This window comes from Sceloporus occidentalis, unplaced genomic scaffold, assembly GCF_023333645.1.
Source record: "Sceloporus occidentalis isolate IW3139 unplaced genomic scaffold, rSceOcc1.0.p SCAF_1, whole genome shotgun sequence".
Taxonomy (NCBI): domain Eukaryota; kingdom Metazoa; phylum Chordata; class Lepidosauria; order Squamata; family Phrynosomatidae; genus Sceloporus; species Sceloporus occidentalis.
The window spans coordinates 102513456-102530995 of record NW_028316981.1 but is presented as its reverse complement, the minus strand read 5'-3'; the positions used below and the strand labels follow the sequence as shown (position 1 = coordinate 102530995).

The following is a 17540-nucleotide window of genomic DNA, read 5'->3' as shown; positions in this document are numbered from 1 at the left end:
TTTATATGTGGAGGATTAACTGTTCCGGCTGAGGAAGAGCCCTGTTAAGACTGAAGACCAGTATACTCTCAAATATGAAGTTAGCAGCCCAGCTATCCTGTATCTCTAAGTACTACCTATGTTGTAATATACTGTGCTGGAAAAAATAAATCATGTTAGCACACACACTTGCACACCAACTTACTTGGGGATCATTTAGCCACAATTCTGAAGTTTAATATGTGGGCAGTACCCAACCGAAATATAAAGTCGTACTGCAGTAGCTAAACATGTCTGTGTAGTAAATATACCTTAAGGAACAGTCTGGTATCCCAAAATTCCATTCCAGTTACTTGGGAGAATTTCAACAAGGAAGTGCCCTAATTAAACAAACTAACAAAAAAGCTATGGTAACAACTGGGCACTTTACTAAATGCCTGGAATCACAGGGAAGTTGTTTCCAAAAAGAAAAGCTATAAAGTTGGAATGTTTGTACAGTATTTCAAATTCTTAATATTCTATTTAAGGAAGAAAGGAAACTCTAATGGCATGATTAATGTCCCATTCAGCTTTGCCTGCCAAAAGTCTGTTCATTCGCACCCTAGAATTACCAAAGCTAATAGAGAGGGAGAGGAGGATAAGGAGAAAGAGGGAGGGGAGGGAGGCAGAGAGAAGCTGACACTGTAAACTCTAACAATATCAAAATCTACTTTAGAATAGATAAAATATTAATTGTCCTGGGTTAACATTATTGCATACATTTTCTTTTAGTCTCATGCTAGTGAATATAGGCCCAGATTGTATCTTGATCTCCTTTCACTATGATTGGACAATGATTGGACTAATGCCATGATTCCCAAACTCTGGTCCTCCAGATGTTTTGGACTACACCTCTCAGAAGCCTCGGTCATCTTGGCCAGTGGCCTGGGAGCCAAAGTCCAAAACGCTTGGAAGGCTAGAGTTTGGGAATCACTGGACTAATAGAAAGGGAGTGCCCACCAATGGCAGTACCTTTCTGTGGTGATGGGATAATGAGATTCTGAGTATGCTGATGGTAGCAGTGCTGCTGGTAGGATCTCTCATGTCAGGCAGTCATTATTTGCTAAGGATACAGACTAAATGTGCCAAACAGTTACTGGGCAGCAGCAGTAGTGAGGGATGACACCGGCAGAGGACCTCTCAGAGAAAACAGCAATTTCACCATAACTAATGCTTGTTAGTACTGCACAGAAGGAGGCCTGGTAAACACTTTTTGATATCTTTTATCATGAAAACCTTATGATGGGACATAAGCTACACAACACATACTATAAGAGCATGACATGTGAGAAGTATGAATAAGGGTAAGCTAGACAGAGTAAACAAGAGCTGGAACACATAAACATTGCAATACCTAGGGTGAGTGAGTTGAAGTGGACTGAGACATTTTGTGTCAGATAATTACGCAGTGTTTTAATCAGGAAATAAAAATCTAAGAAGAAATAAATGTAATAAATAGTGAAGACAGGTGTAGCCAAAGCAATCAAAGGATATAATGCAAAGTCTGACCAAATCATATCAATAAGACTTCATGGAAAACCCATCAAGATCACCATAATCCAAGTTTATGCTCCAACTACAGAGGGTATGTGTGTGTGAAAGATTCTGTGCTGGAATCTAGGAGGAAACTAACCATACACCAAAACAGGATTTCTTGTTAATCACAGGCAATTGGAATGCAAAAGTAGGAAACAGAGCAGAATCAAACATTGTAGATTTGCATTTTTAAGTCTGACTTCTCTTCCATCTAGAACTCTAGACTAACACAGTTGGAGACAAACATGAGGAAACTTCAAAACGTTGGTTTTTTAAAATGCTTGAAAAACAGAGTGAACTTGGTGATGATTGGGGTGGTAATGGGAGGAGGCAAGGGTCACCAGAAGCTGATGGGCGACAGAACCCAGGAAAAGCATTTTCTGCACTGATGGGCAGCCCAAAATCCAAGTTGGTTTCTTCAACTGCCTCTCATTGCAACCCACAAACACTGAACCGTTTTAGTTAATCTTTTAGATGAGAATCTAGTACAGTAGAGTCTCGATTATCCAACATAAACGGGGTTGACTAATAGATACCCAAAAAATGTCAGATAATCCGGAGGGTCATTTTGTCCCCAACGATGGTGCACATGCACCCATGCCGCCATCAGGGACAAAAGTCCCTCGCCTCCCTCCTTCCCTCCCTCCCGTCTCCTTCCCTCCCTCCTTCCCTGCATGCAGGGATGGCTCCATTACGCTTTAAACACAGGAGAAGGACAGGGGAAGCATGTGGGGTGTGAACCCTGATCGCACGATTTGGAGAACCAAATCTTCCCAGTTCCTACCAGTGCAAAAGTGCCAGTGGGGCCTAAAATTAAGGCATACAACCTTGCTCATTCCTTTTTCTTTTTTTAAAAAATGTGCTTCACTCATTTCTTATATTTTCAGAAGAACTGCCTGCTGTACAGTTTGAGCATGGGAGAGAAAGGTATAAATTGCTAAATATATATATCTACACACACAAAACCCCTGCAGAATTCAGTGTTTCAGACTTCAATAAGCAAACATTATATGCCCTTCTCAGCTTTGAAAATGCCTTAATAGAAGGCAGGCATCTGAGTGACAGCAAGACCACTTTGGCAAAAATGTAAGCTATGAAAGTTCTAGAAGCACAGATGCTTATAATATGGGCACTGGTCAGAAGTAAACCAGTCAATGCATTAGCCACACACATTTGAATAATTCAAAGTTACAGAGTACACATAACTAATGCCAAAAGCAGCAGCTTTTGTCTCCTCCTTCTCTCTTTCCCAGGGCTATGTTCACTACTACAAAACATAAGCCATCATGCCATCAGCTGTTGGGCTTCTCTGCCCACCTGTGTTCCAGTGGCTGCCAATGACAGAGGAATGCAAGGCCAAGAAAACTCACAAACCAACACTCATACAGAGGAACAGGGACAAGGTATGGAGCTGTTCTTTTCAGTGGTATCTATAGTTGCTTTGTAACCCCTGGTTCCTGTCAGAGTCCATAACAGATTTTATTTATATGAAAAGGAAGACAGGATGAGGGAGGTTCTACTAGATAAGGTTGTCAGATACAACAGAGTCCAAGGAAAAGATGGAAATTTCGGCCACAGTGGAGGCTGGTTACACATGTGAGTATTCAGCCAGGAGAGACTGAGAACAATTCAGTAACATAGACCATTCCTCTAAAATTTAGGATAAATGATTTCACTGGAATATTGCCAGCGTACAAACAGCAGAAGAACTGGCATACATTTAGCTGGCAATCTACTGTGCCAAAAGTATGGGAATTTTCTCCTCTGATTCTGGAAGCAAATGAAACAGGACAATACTCCTGCAAAGCCCGCAATAAACACAAGACATGAGCACAAATGAGCAAGCAAGAGTGTAAAACAACATAGTAAAAAAAAGTTCACCCATATGTTCAGAACAATAGAAGCTTGGGGTAGGGTGGGGGGTGGGTGGGATGGGGAAGCCCAAAATACAATGAAGTCATTTACATCCCTCTGTTCAGAGTCTGAAAATCAAAACCACATAGCTTGTGGTTAACTTTAATGCTACAGAAAAACTGTGGAGCTACAATCTCTGTGGAGAACAGAGCTTTGTTTCTAATAAACAGACCTCTGGGTCAGCTGAAAGGAATCATAACTGAACTTACAGTGAGTTTGGCCTGCTGGGTTTAACAACTTCTAAGTCAGGGTCACTTGAGTTCATGTTAGATTGAGGAGTGCTGTTGGAGTGGAGGAAACTGTTGATGTTTGATGATGATATGACTGATTCCAGGCTGGAGTTGATGATACTGTTCCTGTTTTCCTCTGGAAGAAAGAATTGCCAACATAAACTGCTGTCAGGGCATTGACATTTATTTAGTTACTAAGAAAGAAAGAGATGGCATTTACCACATTTCATATGAAGGGTCTTCTGCACTAATTGGTAGAAAAGGATTACTCAACAAACTCATAAGTCCAGAAACATCTCCTTCCAGCCAATTTCAAAGGAGTTTATCAGACAAGAAAAATTGGAAGTATAATCCAATGGCAATCTGAATGCAATCTTGGGGTTTAAAGTTATTGCATGATAACTCACTACACGCAAATTCGGGCAATGGGAAGCCAGTTCGATCGCAGTTCGCATTCACGTAAATTAGCTGAACTTTCTTTTCATTCGAAATTAAGAGAAATTCCTCACGTGTGATAAAGTCTAGAGAAACATACAAATCTTATTCTTGAGACTTGACAACAATCATCTACTTACATATTAATGATAAAACAACCACAGCACAACACTGATGGTACAGCTGACAGTCCTGCTATGTCCAAACTGGACACATTGTAAAGTATCTCTTTTTAGGTTTAGTGCTAATGTTTTTGTTTGTTTGTTTTTTAATGCAAATTGCTATCACTACATAGGCTAGTAATTATCATCATTACAGCAAGCAAGCCAGAGAGATGTATCTTTTTTGCACTGACAAAAAAGTTTCAGCAGGTAGCTGTTCTTTCCTTTTTATATAAAAAGTGCACATCAAGTGTTGAATCGAGATTCACTGATAAATTGAGAATGAATCAAGACCTGAAACTGGGGAAGATTGAGAATATCTGTTGTTCTTCACATCGTAAGACCTCCTACAGCTAAAAAGGCTAAAGGTTTTGATTTCTAAGATTGACAATGACTGGGCTATACATAGAAATAGAATGGATTGAACAGAGATGGGTTTTTTTTTAAACAAAAGAAACTCAATCCTTACATAAGTTTCAGATCTTTAAAGTTGAACAGAAAAAGCCCAATAAACTAAGAGAAAAGGCCACTAAACACAAAGAAACCAGAAGTAGTATCCCAATGGCACAACCTTCTAATGGTAATTAAGTTTGACATCTATTATTTGTCTGGCTCAATGCTTGCTGGCTTTTTTATAAACACAAAAATTATCTTGCAGGGAATGCAAATTACTTCGGCATATTTCACAAGCAATAATGGGCCTTGATTGAGTCACAAGACTTGTATAAACTGTTTTATTGTATTTTGTTGTTAAAAGTAAAAAATATATATTTTTAAAAAAGACTTGTATAAAGTTGCCGGCACATGTAAAGTGCCAATAGCTACAGTTTCTGAAAGTGGTAGTTTACCTATCAGTGACATGAACTTGCTTAGGGCATCAGTTAGAGAACAATATCAAAGTTGCTCTCTCTCTTTTAATTTTGGGCTGCCTTTATTAGTCAAATCACTTGAAATGGTGATAGGTGCAGGGAGGTATGAGAAAGCAGGGTAAAAGGTAAAGGTTTTCTCTTGACATGAATGTCTAGTCGTAACCAAGTGTATGGGGCAGTGCTCATCCGTTACTAAGCTGAAGAGCCCGCATTGTCCAAAGACATGTCCATGGTCATGTGGCCAGTATGACTGCACAGAACACTGTTACCTTCCCACTGAAGTGGTACCTATTTATCTATTTGCATTTGCATGCTTTAGAACTGCTAGGTTGGCAGGAGCTGGGAATAGTGATGGGAGCTCATCCCATTATGCAGTACTTGGACCTTGAACTGCCAACCTTCCAATCACCAAAACTGGCATCTTAACTACTAAGCCACGGCATCCCAAGACACTGATCATATTGGTGGGGATGATAGGAATCATGGTTCTACATGTTAGAGAGGCTGTTGGCAGTAGTGAGGTGGTTTTAAAAACATAGCCTGCGAGGGAGAGACTAGGCTGGCCCAGCTCCACCAGGGCTAACCTGAAGATAGAGGCTCCTCCCTCCATAACTGTCATCCTTCAGCCTGGGAGGGAGTGAATAGGCTGGCTCAGCTCCACTAGGGCTAGCCTGAAGAAGAAGAGCCCTACCTCTAGTCCATCTGCCTTGGTCCAGGCATCAGAGGGAGAGAAGAACCACTGGACTTCATCCCCTTTCCCACCACCATTCCCTTCTCCTTTTGTGTCGTGTATTTTAGATTGTAAGCCTGAGGACAGGGAACCGTCTTATTAAAAATAATTATTGTAAGCCACTCTGAGAGCCATTAGGGCTGAAGGGCGGGGTATAAATAACGTAAATAAAAATAATAATAATAGTGTTCTATTATTGCCCTTGTGTGTCCTTTTGCCTAATGTTGATAATGTCTTCTAGACAATCTGGAATGACACAGTAAAATTTTTACAACTACAGTGAGCCCCCATAAGCAGGGGATCTATTGTGGACATCACCACCACTGTGTGTAAAGGAAAAACGTGTATGTTCAAGCCCTGTTTAAACCAATGGCCGTGCGCTCCACAGGCACACCATTATTGCTTCCAGGGCTTGCCTTCCACACAAGGTTAAAGCCGTGTATGGCGTGCCCACATAAGCACGGGTGCACTGTATTGCACATTGCCCGATTTTTACCACACCATCTGTTTCACACAGGATTAAGATACATACGCTTTTCACTGGGTTGCATAGTATGGAAGAGAGTTAAGGGCCTCTCACTGCATGATGGTGGTTTTGAATCCGTACTTCTCTTTCGAGACAAAAGCAGCTGAGAATTTGATTGCAGTGTTTCTGGAACTGTGTTAAATATCTGTAGACAGACAGAGAGACAAACAGATAGTTGTTGTTTTTTAAAGTGAAGAGTTTGAGAGAGCCAGGAATGCAGCACAGCAGCTCTTGACAATGGCTGTAATGATTAGTCTAAAAATTTTGTTAAGACACACAACTTTCCATACCTTGCAAATATTTCTAGGTTTAAGCATTGTTTTACATTATGAATGATTTCATCACTACTTTGGATGAAAATCTACATTTTTTTAAAAAAGCTCAGAAATTATTTAACTTTTCTGATTACACAGACAGTTTAATGGCCTGCAAAGTAGATATATTTTGGCAATCTCTATCTGACTGTAATTCAACCAATTGTTCCAGGAAACCTCAAGCTGCAATTTTGTTGTTGACATCAACAGCAAATTCCAGTACTGCACAATGCTCTTAAGATGCATGTAACTAAGTTCATACTGAGGGCACACACTGATTCACCAGATATTTATTGGGGAGAAGTTGACAGGTTAATCAATGACCTCATTGGACTGATGCTAGTCTAAATTACCCTTCTTCTTCTTTATTATATCTTCAGAGGCAAAAGGATTGCCATCTAAACACTTGAATCAGAGCTGGGAATTAAACCACAAAACTTATTGTAATTTCACAGCACTGGCAATTGGAGTTGATCTTTATGAAATATCCAGAGAACTTCACACTGGCGTTCACTATGCAAAAGATTTATATAGAGGAGAGGTGATAACCACATATCCACTAGATCCTTGCCCTTCTTAGTTCATTCAAAAGGCAAGAAGGGGACTGGCACAAGGCAGAGTTCCAACATGCTTAAAGGAGGAATTTGTGAGGCTTTTTGTGAGAGGGGGAACCTCCCCTGGATCCTTCTGTAATGGATAACTATTGGCCAATATCCAATATTCCATTTTTCAGCATAGTTTGGTTGCCCCCAGGTCCAGAGATACCTGGATGACATGCATTCTTTTGATCTATTTCAGTCTGGTTTCATGTCTAGTTTTGGGATGGACACGTGTTGGTGGATGACCTCGTATGCCAGGAACTAAACAGGGGAATATATGTCTCTGTTAGTTCTGCTGGACCTCTTAGTGGCTTTCAATACCATCAACAATGATTTCTTTTGAACCGCCTCATTGGCATTGGACTTGGGAGCACTGTTTTGCAGTGGCTCTGTTCCTTCCTGGAGGAGCAAAGCAAAAAGGTGGTGCTCAAAGACTCCTGTTCAACTCTTTGGCCATTGGTCTGGGAAGTCCCTCAGGGCTCAGTACTGTCCCCTATGATGTTCAACATCTTCATGAAACTGATGGGACAGGTTGTCCAGAGATTTAAGGGTCAGTGCCACCAGAACACTGATGAGACTCAATTCTATTCTTCTTATCCACCTAACTCCAAAGAAGTGGTATCTGGCATTAGCAATGAATTGAATGAAGGCAAACAAACTGAAGCTCAATCCAGACAAGACAGAAGTGCTCCTGGACAGTCAATAGGCAGATGAGGGAATAGGGATACATAACACTCCCCCCCTGAAGACCCAAGTTTGCAGTTTGGATATATGCTGGACTCAGCCTTGAACCTGAAGGCTCAGGTTTCTGAAGTGGCCAGATGTACATTTGCACATTTGCAACAATTGTGCCTTCTCCTAGAGATGTTTGATCTGGCCACAGCAACATATGCCTTGGTCATATCCCATCAGGATTACTGTAATGTGCTCTATGTGGGGGTTCTCCCTTTGAAGAGTGTTTGGAAACTTTAATTGGTACAAAGTACTGCAAATGCAATGTTAACTGGGGCTGGTTACAACTCTCCTGTTACAACAGCGACACAGGCTGCCAGTTTGTTTCCAGGCACACTTCAAAGTGCTGGTTATGAACTACAAAGCCATACATGGCATTGGTCCAGCCTATCTGCCAGCCTATATCTCCCAATGTAAGCATGTCCAAACCCTGGGATCTGCAGGAAAGGCTCTTTTCATGGTCCTGTCACCTGTACCGGTAGGTTTGGTGGGAACACTAGAGTCTTCTCAGTGACTGTCCTCACTTGTACTTGGCAACTTCCTCCCTGGGAAGGCTAGAATAGCTCCCTCCTTGCTGTCTTTCCATCTGTAGTCCAAACCTTTTCTATTCAGACAGGTTTTTAGAATTGAAAAAGAGCTGTTAAGTGTTGTGTTATTTAAAATTGTATTGTTTATTGTGTTTAAAATCTTATGGAGTGTGTTTTTAATATAGTTCCTGCTTCAATTCAGTTAAATGTGGCTTTTGTATGTTTTTAATTGGAATCTTTTAAATGTGTAATGCCTTGAGAGTGCCAGTCTTGGGAAAAAGGTGGAATATAAATACAGATGATGATGATGATGATGATGATGATATTCTCTTGCTCTCGTTACCAGCATTGAACTCCCTATCAAAATAACATAAACCACAGCCATCTCTTTATCTCAGGAATAGAGGGGAAACATCTTTAAAATATTCATGTGCACTGACACATGATCCAGACCATGGGCTTCCAACCAGCTCTTAATTCCTTGCACCTTAAACTGAACAATCAGCCCTAGAGCAATCAAATGCTCAAGAGTTAAAAAGCTACTGGAATGAATACAGCCAGACTACATTTTAGAATCCATTGTATAGCTTTATTAGATCCAGAGAGACTGAAGTATTGGGACAGGATTAAAAGAAAATGAATGTCTTTCTTACTAAAACATACTCTAAGCAGATAGATTTATATATTTCAAGAGAGCCATTACAATGTTGGTTGAACCAAGGCAAGTTGCTCATTTTACACAAGCAAACTGGGGGCAGACGGAGAGAGGGGGACCAGTTAGAAGGTTAATATTTTTTTAAATTTATTTTAAACTGCAGACTGGGCCAGCCAGAAAAATCAGCAGTAGCAGAACATGCCATAAAACATCCTGAACATAAAATCCTGTTTGAAAACACTGAAATTCTGGACCATGCCAACCACTACCATGTCAGGATGCACAGGGAAGCCATTGAAATCCACAAACATCTGGATAATTTCAACCAGAAAGAAGAAACCCTTAAAGTGAACAAAATTTGGCTACCTTTCCTGAGGAATAGCAAAATAAGGGCTCAGGAAATGCAAATGGGAAACCATTCAGAGTGAGGGGCTTTCCCAGCAGATAATGATCACCAATTAGCAGACATTAATCCTCGTTTGCATTAGCCTCCCAGCCTGAGGCCAGCCATCAGCACAGAACAATACACATGCAAATCACTCTTGCATTCCCAGGCTCACACAGTATATATACTGTACACCCAACTTTTTCCAGGCAAAGCATTCTCTGAAGATGCCAGCCACAGATGCTGGCACAACGTCAGGAAGAAAATTTTCTAGAACATGGCTACATAGCCCAAAAAAACCCCAAAACCAAAATTTATTTTACTTATTTAATTTTTATGCCACATTTCTCCCGTTATGAACCAAAGCAAACCCTTCCATGGGCACATAGCTAATTAGTTGCTAAGAGCAGATACTGTGATGGTCAAAAAAACATGAGAGGTGGCACAACATGAAGGGAGGTGGCACAACAAGCTGGAAGTGCTCCATTCTCTCTCTCGACTTCTTCAATGCAAGGTTCATATTAATGAATTAACAGAAATTTTCTGGTTACCCAGCTGGCTTGGATGTGTTAGAATAATACTGACATTCAGACACACTACCTTTCCTGAACTGATCTTGAAAAAAAGGAGATGGTTGACAAGATTTTCAATCACTCCTCTGCATGTGTTCTGCAACAATAAAATACAACCATTGATAAAATTTCAAAAGAGAACTAAGCTCGAGGGAGAGGAACACAACCTCAAGCAGCAACTCTCTCCACTACAAGCTGTTCAAAGACTCCAGAGACAGAAAAAGAAGTAAGCCAGAGAGACAACATCTCTGACCCATTTATTAAGAAGACACATAAACTGGTTGACTTTATAGAGGAAGAGGAAAAGTAAGAAGAACTGGTGCAGATGTTTGGCACCCTTTCGCCTGAGAACGACAAGTTATTTTGAGTAAATTAACAGTTAAAGCAGAGCTACAATCAGCAACTGTAGCTACAGCAACAATCAACTCTCTATTACCTGCCAGTCACTCCTCAGAACCATTACCAACACTTATAACCTCTGAGTATTTTGCTAAGAAAAAAAGATGAAGGCATAAGTAGCCTTCAGAGTTCCACTGTACCATCATTCAGACAATTAATTGGACAATTTGTTGAGAAGCCAGTCTGTATGACTATGGAAACAGATGGGGAGAACTAGGTTCCATAGGGATTAATATTAGAAAATAAGCTGTTATAAGAAGGTTTTAAAATTCATTTCTGATTATATGTTATATGTTATATATTTTAAAGTGTAAGAGTTGTGAATTTATGGGAAATTTGGCATCTACAAGTGTCTAAGGGACTGCTAGCATAACCTCTAGTAGACCCCATAGAGGTTCATAAACAAGAATTACCTTTCTTTTTCTTTTTCTGCTATAAAATTATAATGGATAGTGTCAAAATAGTCTCATTTAACGTAAAAGGACTAGGTTCAGGGCTTAAGTGAGCTAAAATCCTTAAACAAATTACTCCCATGCACCCAAACATCCTGTTCATACAGGAGACACATAACAGGGGATCTAAGCCTGTCTTCCCAGAAGCATGATTCAGAGAATAATTTGTGACCGGCGGTAATGGGAAAGCAAGAGGGGTAGCTATTGTGTTTGATAAATCTACACCATTCCAGCTCCAAGATATTAATTTTTTTGGTTTTATTTATATACCGCTATTCCAAAGATCATAGCGGTGAACAGCAAGTAAGCTAATTAGCAAGTAAGTAATTAGCAAGTAATTAAGAGGGACCCTAGGGGTCGATTTATTATACTCAAAGGTGTACTTGCTGATTGATTGGTCACCTTGGGTAATTTTTATGCCCCTAACGTGAATTTATGCTCACTTTTTTGGATGCTTTAGATGCAACATCAGCTAGGGATGTAGTAATAGGGGGAGATGGAAATGCTGTTCTAAAGCCATCGCTTGACCGTGAATACCACTCCAGTAATAAGAAATAGAATCTTCCCCATTTACCTTTAAAGCGCCACAACAGTATGGGTCTAATCGATCCCTGTGCACTTTGCACCCATTGGAATGGAACTATACCTATTATTCCCCAAACCATCAGTCTTATTCCAGAAATGATTATTTCTTTGTGAATAAATCTCTCATGCCTCACATAGATGAAACCACAATTGAGCCGATACATTTCAAAATCCAGACACCTTTGTTCAGCTATCCAAAAAAAGAGCTGAATTGGAGGAGTTTGATCTAAGACGTATACATTCAGCTCTTTACTTTACAAAGGCCCACTATTATGAATATAGTAATAAGAACTCTAAACTTCTAGCTAAACTTATCAAAATAAAGGGTAGAAAAGAACTATTTAATGAATACATAATATTTCTACACAAGAGGGCAACATTTTGACCAAACTAAAGGTGATATCAGAAGAATTCCAAAAATTTTATACTGCTCTATATATCTCTGAATTATCCAAAGAAATTATCTCTGAAGTCATGCAGGACTTCATTAGGTCACTGAACCTTAAAACATTAAGCGCTGCACATAGAGAAATGCTTAATAATCCAATATCAGAACAAGATGTGAAATCAGCTATTGCAAATTTTAAAATGGGCAAATTACCAGGCCCAGATGGGCTCACGGGGGAATTCTATAAAATTCTTTCTGAGGACCTATGCCCTCACCTTGTAAAACTATTTAATGAATTTCTCTTTACCTCTTTACCACCACCTAGCGGGAAACTCTCAAGAATCATTCTACTTTCTAAAACATCTGCAGATAATCCCATGGTAAAGGATTTCAAGCCCATCTCACTTATTAATCAAGATGCCAAGCTTCTTTCATGTTTTCTAGATCACAGGATTAACACCTTTATAACTGACTATATTCATGATAGTCAGGTTGGTTTTATGGCAGGCTGAAGATTAGCTGATGCCACTGAACATCATATATGATGCTAATCACTCACATTCTCAACTCTCATTGTTATCTTTGGATGCCCTCAAGGCATTTGATAGATTAGAATGGCCTTATCTTTTTGGGGTTCTGGAAGGTATGAATTTTGGTTCACAGTTCACAGCTCTAGTCAGAAACCTTTACATATGGTCAACAGCACCAATATATATAAACAAGCAAGAATCTCCAAGGATAGATCTCTGCAGAGGCACCAAACAAGGGTGCCCTCTGTCACCAGTGTTATTTGCCTTAGCAGTAGAGCCCCTTGCTGACTCTATTAGGAATAATCCTAAAATTCATGGTTGGCTCCATGGCATGCGGGAGCATAAGTTAAATCTTTATGCAGATGATGTTCTTATATTTCTTCAAGACATGTTTTCCACTGATCTGATGTAAAAGCAGGCTTCAGAGTCAACTTACAAAAATCCAAACTACTTTGTCTTAATATCCCCTCAGATAAGCAATTGAAATGGCAACGTTTGACTAGCTTCCATCTTTGTCCATCGGGTTTCACTTACTTAGGTATATTAATTACAAAAAGATCCACTCCAACTGCTCCCACGGAATTATAAACCACTCACAGATTGGATGAAATCTAAATTGAAACTCTGGAAAACATACACACTGTCATTGTTGGGTAAGATAGCTTCATTAAAAATGAACCTTCTACCCAAGTTTTTGTTTTTGTTCCAAATGATTCCTCTGTCCCCTCCTAGTTCTTATATTATTTCATGGAGAAACCAAACAGACAACTTTATATTTGCAAGTAAACCAATTCGATTTCCTAAAAAAATGACGATATATGAAATCTAAGCATGGAGGTCTTGCTATATCCAACCTGGAATACAATTTTGCAACATTTCAGTTAATCCAAGCTATCCAGCTCATTAAGAGATCTACTTTTACACTTTGGGTAGAACTAGAAATAAGTATAGAAAAACCTCAATCGGTCAGCCCTTTTTTTCCTAACATTTCAGCCAGAACTCTAAACAACATAGAACCCCCCCCTTTTTTTTTTTTTTTGACATCACTTTCAGTTTGGAGGAAATGGTGCCATCTGATGGCTCCCAGCCCTTCCCCAATTAGACCATTCTTACTACACCCTTCCTTTTTTAGCCCAGATAAATTCACACAATTTAAATGATGGGAAGATAAGGGCATCTATACTATACAAGACTTATTTCAGAATTCTAGACCTAAAAATACAGAAAGCATTTCAAATGTGGTGTCACCTTTTAGACCCTCTTGGCTCCAAATTCAACAAATTATCTCCTTTGTGTCCCAACTAGTATGGTCAGGATAAATCCCTAGATCACTGATAATATTTGAACAAATGTGTACAGTCCCAGGTCCAACAGTGAAGGGAGTTTCAGCTGCATTATATAACTGGATGGTTGAAAACTCATATGGGAGGGGTACTTTCTATAAAACAGGGTGGGAGTTGGATATACAGTCAGTTATTTCAGATGCAGAATGGCATCATATATGGTCATGTCCTCTTTATAAGTCTAAGTCATCTGCCCTACGGGAAAACACATTGAAAGTGGTATACAGATGGTATCTGTCCCCTGTCCAGCTAGCACAAATGACAAGGAAGACATCTTCTTTGTGCTGGAGGGATTGTGGGGCAAGAGGTACATACCTACACATGTGGTTGGAGTGCCCAATTGTCCAACAATTCTGGACAATTGATTGTTCAATTGATGTCAGACATCACTAAGCAAAAGGTTAAACCCACCTCGAAGTTGCTTCTCTTATCAATATTTCAATTTGATAATAAATTTCTCCATCATAAAGAAATTACAGTTATCCCTCCATATTTGCTAGGGTTAGGGGAAAAAGACCCCCGTGAATATGGAAAAAAAACGCAAATAACAAAAACACTGTTTTTACCTGAGAGGACACCTCTCTAGGAATCTCTGGGTCCTCCAGTGCAACTCTGTGGTCAATGTCCAACATACACTGACCATAGAATGGCACTGGAGTAGCTACAAATGGTCTTTCACTGCAACTTTTAGTTAAAGTTGACCACAGAGTTGCACTGGAGGACCTAGACAGTCCTAGAGAGAACATATTAATGAAATCCGTGAATAATCAAATCCGCAAATATGGAGGGATGACTGTATATCCTTTTCAGTTGCTATAGCTAGATTAATCATTGCCAGAAACTGGAAAACAGGTAATCTGTCCATGGATCAATGGTGGACAAAGTTCTGGGAAGGATGGTTAACGGAGAAGCTTGCAGATGCTGCCAGGAGAACGTCTGAGGCAAGGAATTCAACCAGTTCAAGGAAAAGTGGTTACCTCTTATAGAATATATTAACTCCAATTCTCATGCTCATGTCCCACACAGCACCACAGGAGATTTTGGTTTGGAGTTTTCAATGAGACCTCAGTTTTGCAAATCTGTATTTTAGCTTGTGTTTTTAAGGTAGAATGGTGACGTAATTGTGTTTTACTTTTTGTAAACAATAAAAGCTAAAAAAAACCCCATGAGATTATAGAGGTGGGGGCCTATAAAATAGCTTTTTGTACCGGCACCAAGAGTATTTATTTGTTTATTTAGAGTATTTATACCCCATTCTTCAGCCAAAAGGCTCTCAGAGCAGCTTTCAAATTGTTAATTAGACATTCCCCTGCCATCACTTACAATCTAAACAGACAAGATACAAAAGGAGAAGGGAATGGCTGTAGGGAAGGGGAAAAGTCCAGCAGATCTTCTCTTCCTCTGAGGCCCAGACCAAAGCAGATGGACTGGAGGGAGGACCCTTCTTTTTACTCTGGTTAGGCTCGATGGAGCTGGTCTGCCCCTCTCTCCCTCTGGATGGTGGTGGATAAAGGAAGGGCCTTCTTCTTTTTCAGGCTAGGCCCAATGGAGCTGGCCTGCCCTTCTCTCCCTCTGAATGATGGTGCATGGAGGGAGGGCCTTTTTCTTTTTCAAGCTAGGCCTGATGTTGCTGGCATGCCCTTCTCTCCCTATTAGATTCTTTTTACAGAGTAGCCAGCTCCTCCTCTTTTAAGATTTTGACATTTAGGGAGTATAATTTCATTTGGTCCTTGGTTCTTGCCATTTGCTGTGCCTCATTTTTAATTTGCTTCAACTTGCTGCAGTGTTACTAATGATTTTATTTATTTAATGCGGTTGGGGAGGGCTTGCCATCTGCAGATTGGAGCATCTGCGGATGGCCCTGCCCCATTTATTTAGTAGCTTTTTTAAAAAAATGGGATAATGTACAAACTCAACAGTGTTACCTTTTCATGGTTTTCTATTAAGATCTCCACCACAATATTTTGGAATTTGATATCCATAATCGCAGCAACTGTTTCTTCTTGTGGTCGCATTAATGTTGGTCCGAAAACAACCCCCAGATTTGCAACAGTCATTAGATTCTGTTTGTGGTTCTTCGCAACACTGTAATAAAGAAAAGGCAGAAGATAAGAAACTAGCAAAGCTCCACGGTAGCCCATTTCTCTTTCAGCAAAATCCTACTAAACATTTATATATTATCTGATGTCCTGCAATGTTCAACAGTGTGGAACAGTACAACAAAGCAGCATTTCTACTATATGATTTTTCTCAATAATTCAACTAATAAGCCATAAATATAAGCTATTCCCCAAATTTCTCAATAATGTAGCCAGTAAAATAATAATAATAATAATAATAATAATAATAATAGGATTTATTTATATAAAAAAGAGAAATAAGAGTTATTCCACAATGTTTTAGTTTTCTACTGAAAGTCAAAGTGCTCAAGAAAGCACAGATGCCCATATTTTGTTTGATTATTGCTGTGTGTTTTGATTGTCCATCTCCTACTCTGTTTCTAATTTAAGTTGGAGAATTTCTAAGATTTATTTCAAATCTTACAATATGGACGGTGATTTCTACTGCTTTGCCATACTCTGTACTACAATAATTCCTTCCCAGACTCAATCCATAATGAGCTTCACAGGGACTCAATTAGACTACAATCCTGTTCCCCTAACCACCTCCTCTTTCACTTATATATGCACAGTAAAAGAGGCAAAATACCAAACATAAACCATATACTGAGTCCCAACTTTTTGTGGCACATTACTAATCTATAAGAAAATTCAGAAAGCTAACCGTGTTAGCCCATTTAAGCAAAAAAGGAAATAAGTCTTAGGAGCAGATTCATGGTGGGCTATGTATTCATGCACTGAAAACTACTTTAGGCTTATACATGGGTATATACAGTACAGTTGTCCCTTCATATTCGCTAGGGTTAGGGGAACAAGACCCTCGTGAATATGGAAAAACCGCAAATAACAAAAACACTATTTTTACCTGAGAGGACACCTCTCTAGGAATCTCTAGGTCCTCCAGTGCAACTCTGTGGTCAATGTCCAACATACACTTACCATAGAATGGCACTGGAGTAGCTACAAATGGTCTTTCAGTGCAACATTTAGTTAAAGTTGACCACAGAGTTGCACTGGAGGACCTAGACAGTCCTAGAGAGAACATATCAATGAAATCTGTGAATAATCAAGCCGCAAATATGGAGGGATGACTGTATATCTTTATTGGGCCAACCAAAATGCACAATATATATGTTGCAAGCTTTCAAAGGTGATTTTTAACACCTTTGCCGGATTAAGAAGCCAGTGGAGCTTCAAAAGTTGATTTTAGCTGGTACTGTACTGATAAATACAGTGGAGCAACAGCAAGCGTTTAGTGCTTTAGAGAAAGAGATGCATTGGAAAAAATGTTCTCTTTTGAGTAGTCAAGTCTGTGAGATGATAACAGCTTTATTGTGCCCAGATAGGATTCTGATGGAACAAGATGTTAATTTAATGCCTGCCTCTGACTAAGGTCAGTGGTGCAACAGGCAATTTCCTTTGATATCACAAATAATCTGCACCACACAATGCCTATGGATTTCAGCAAGAGGAAAAAATGTCTCCAATGAATACAGCCCCAGTTCTGTTTCTATTAGTGT

The 17540-nt window shown here is 39.6% G+C and overlaps 1 protein-coding gene across 7 annotated transcripts in view; it reads right to left on the bottom strand.

The window, feature by feature from the left end:
• Nucleotides 1–17540, bottom strand: part of ARHGAP26 (Rho GTPase activating protein 26) — a 345307-nt gene that overhangs the window by 77980 nt on the left and 249787 nt on the right. For all 7 annotated transcript variants that reach the window (XM_089531147.1, XM_089531141.1, XM_089531150.1 and 4 more), the window contains exons 18-20: nucleotides 15826–15985; nucleotides 6426–6564; nucleotides 3678–3834 (exon numbers count right to left, since the gene is read on the bottom strand). In XM_089531147.1, the coding sequence (XP_089387273.1) occupies nucleotides 3678–3834; nucleotides 6426–6564; nucleotides 15826–15985 (456 nt within the window). The remainder of the gene's footprint in view (nucleotides 1–3677; nucleotides 3835–6425; nucleotides 6565–15825; nucleotides 15986–17540) is intronic.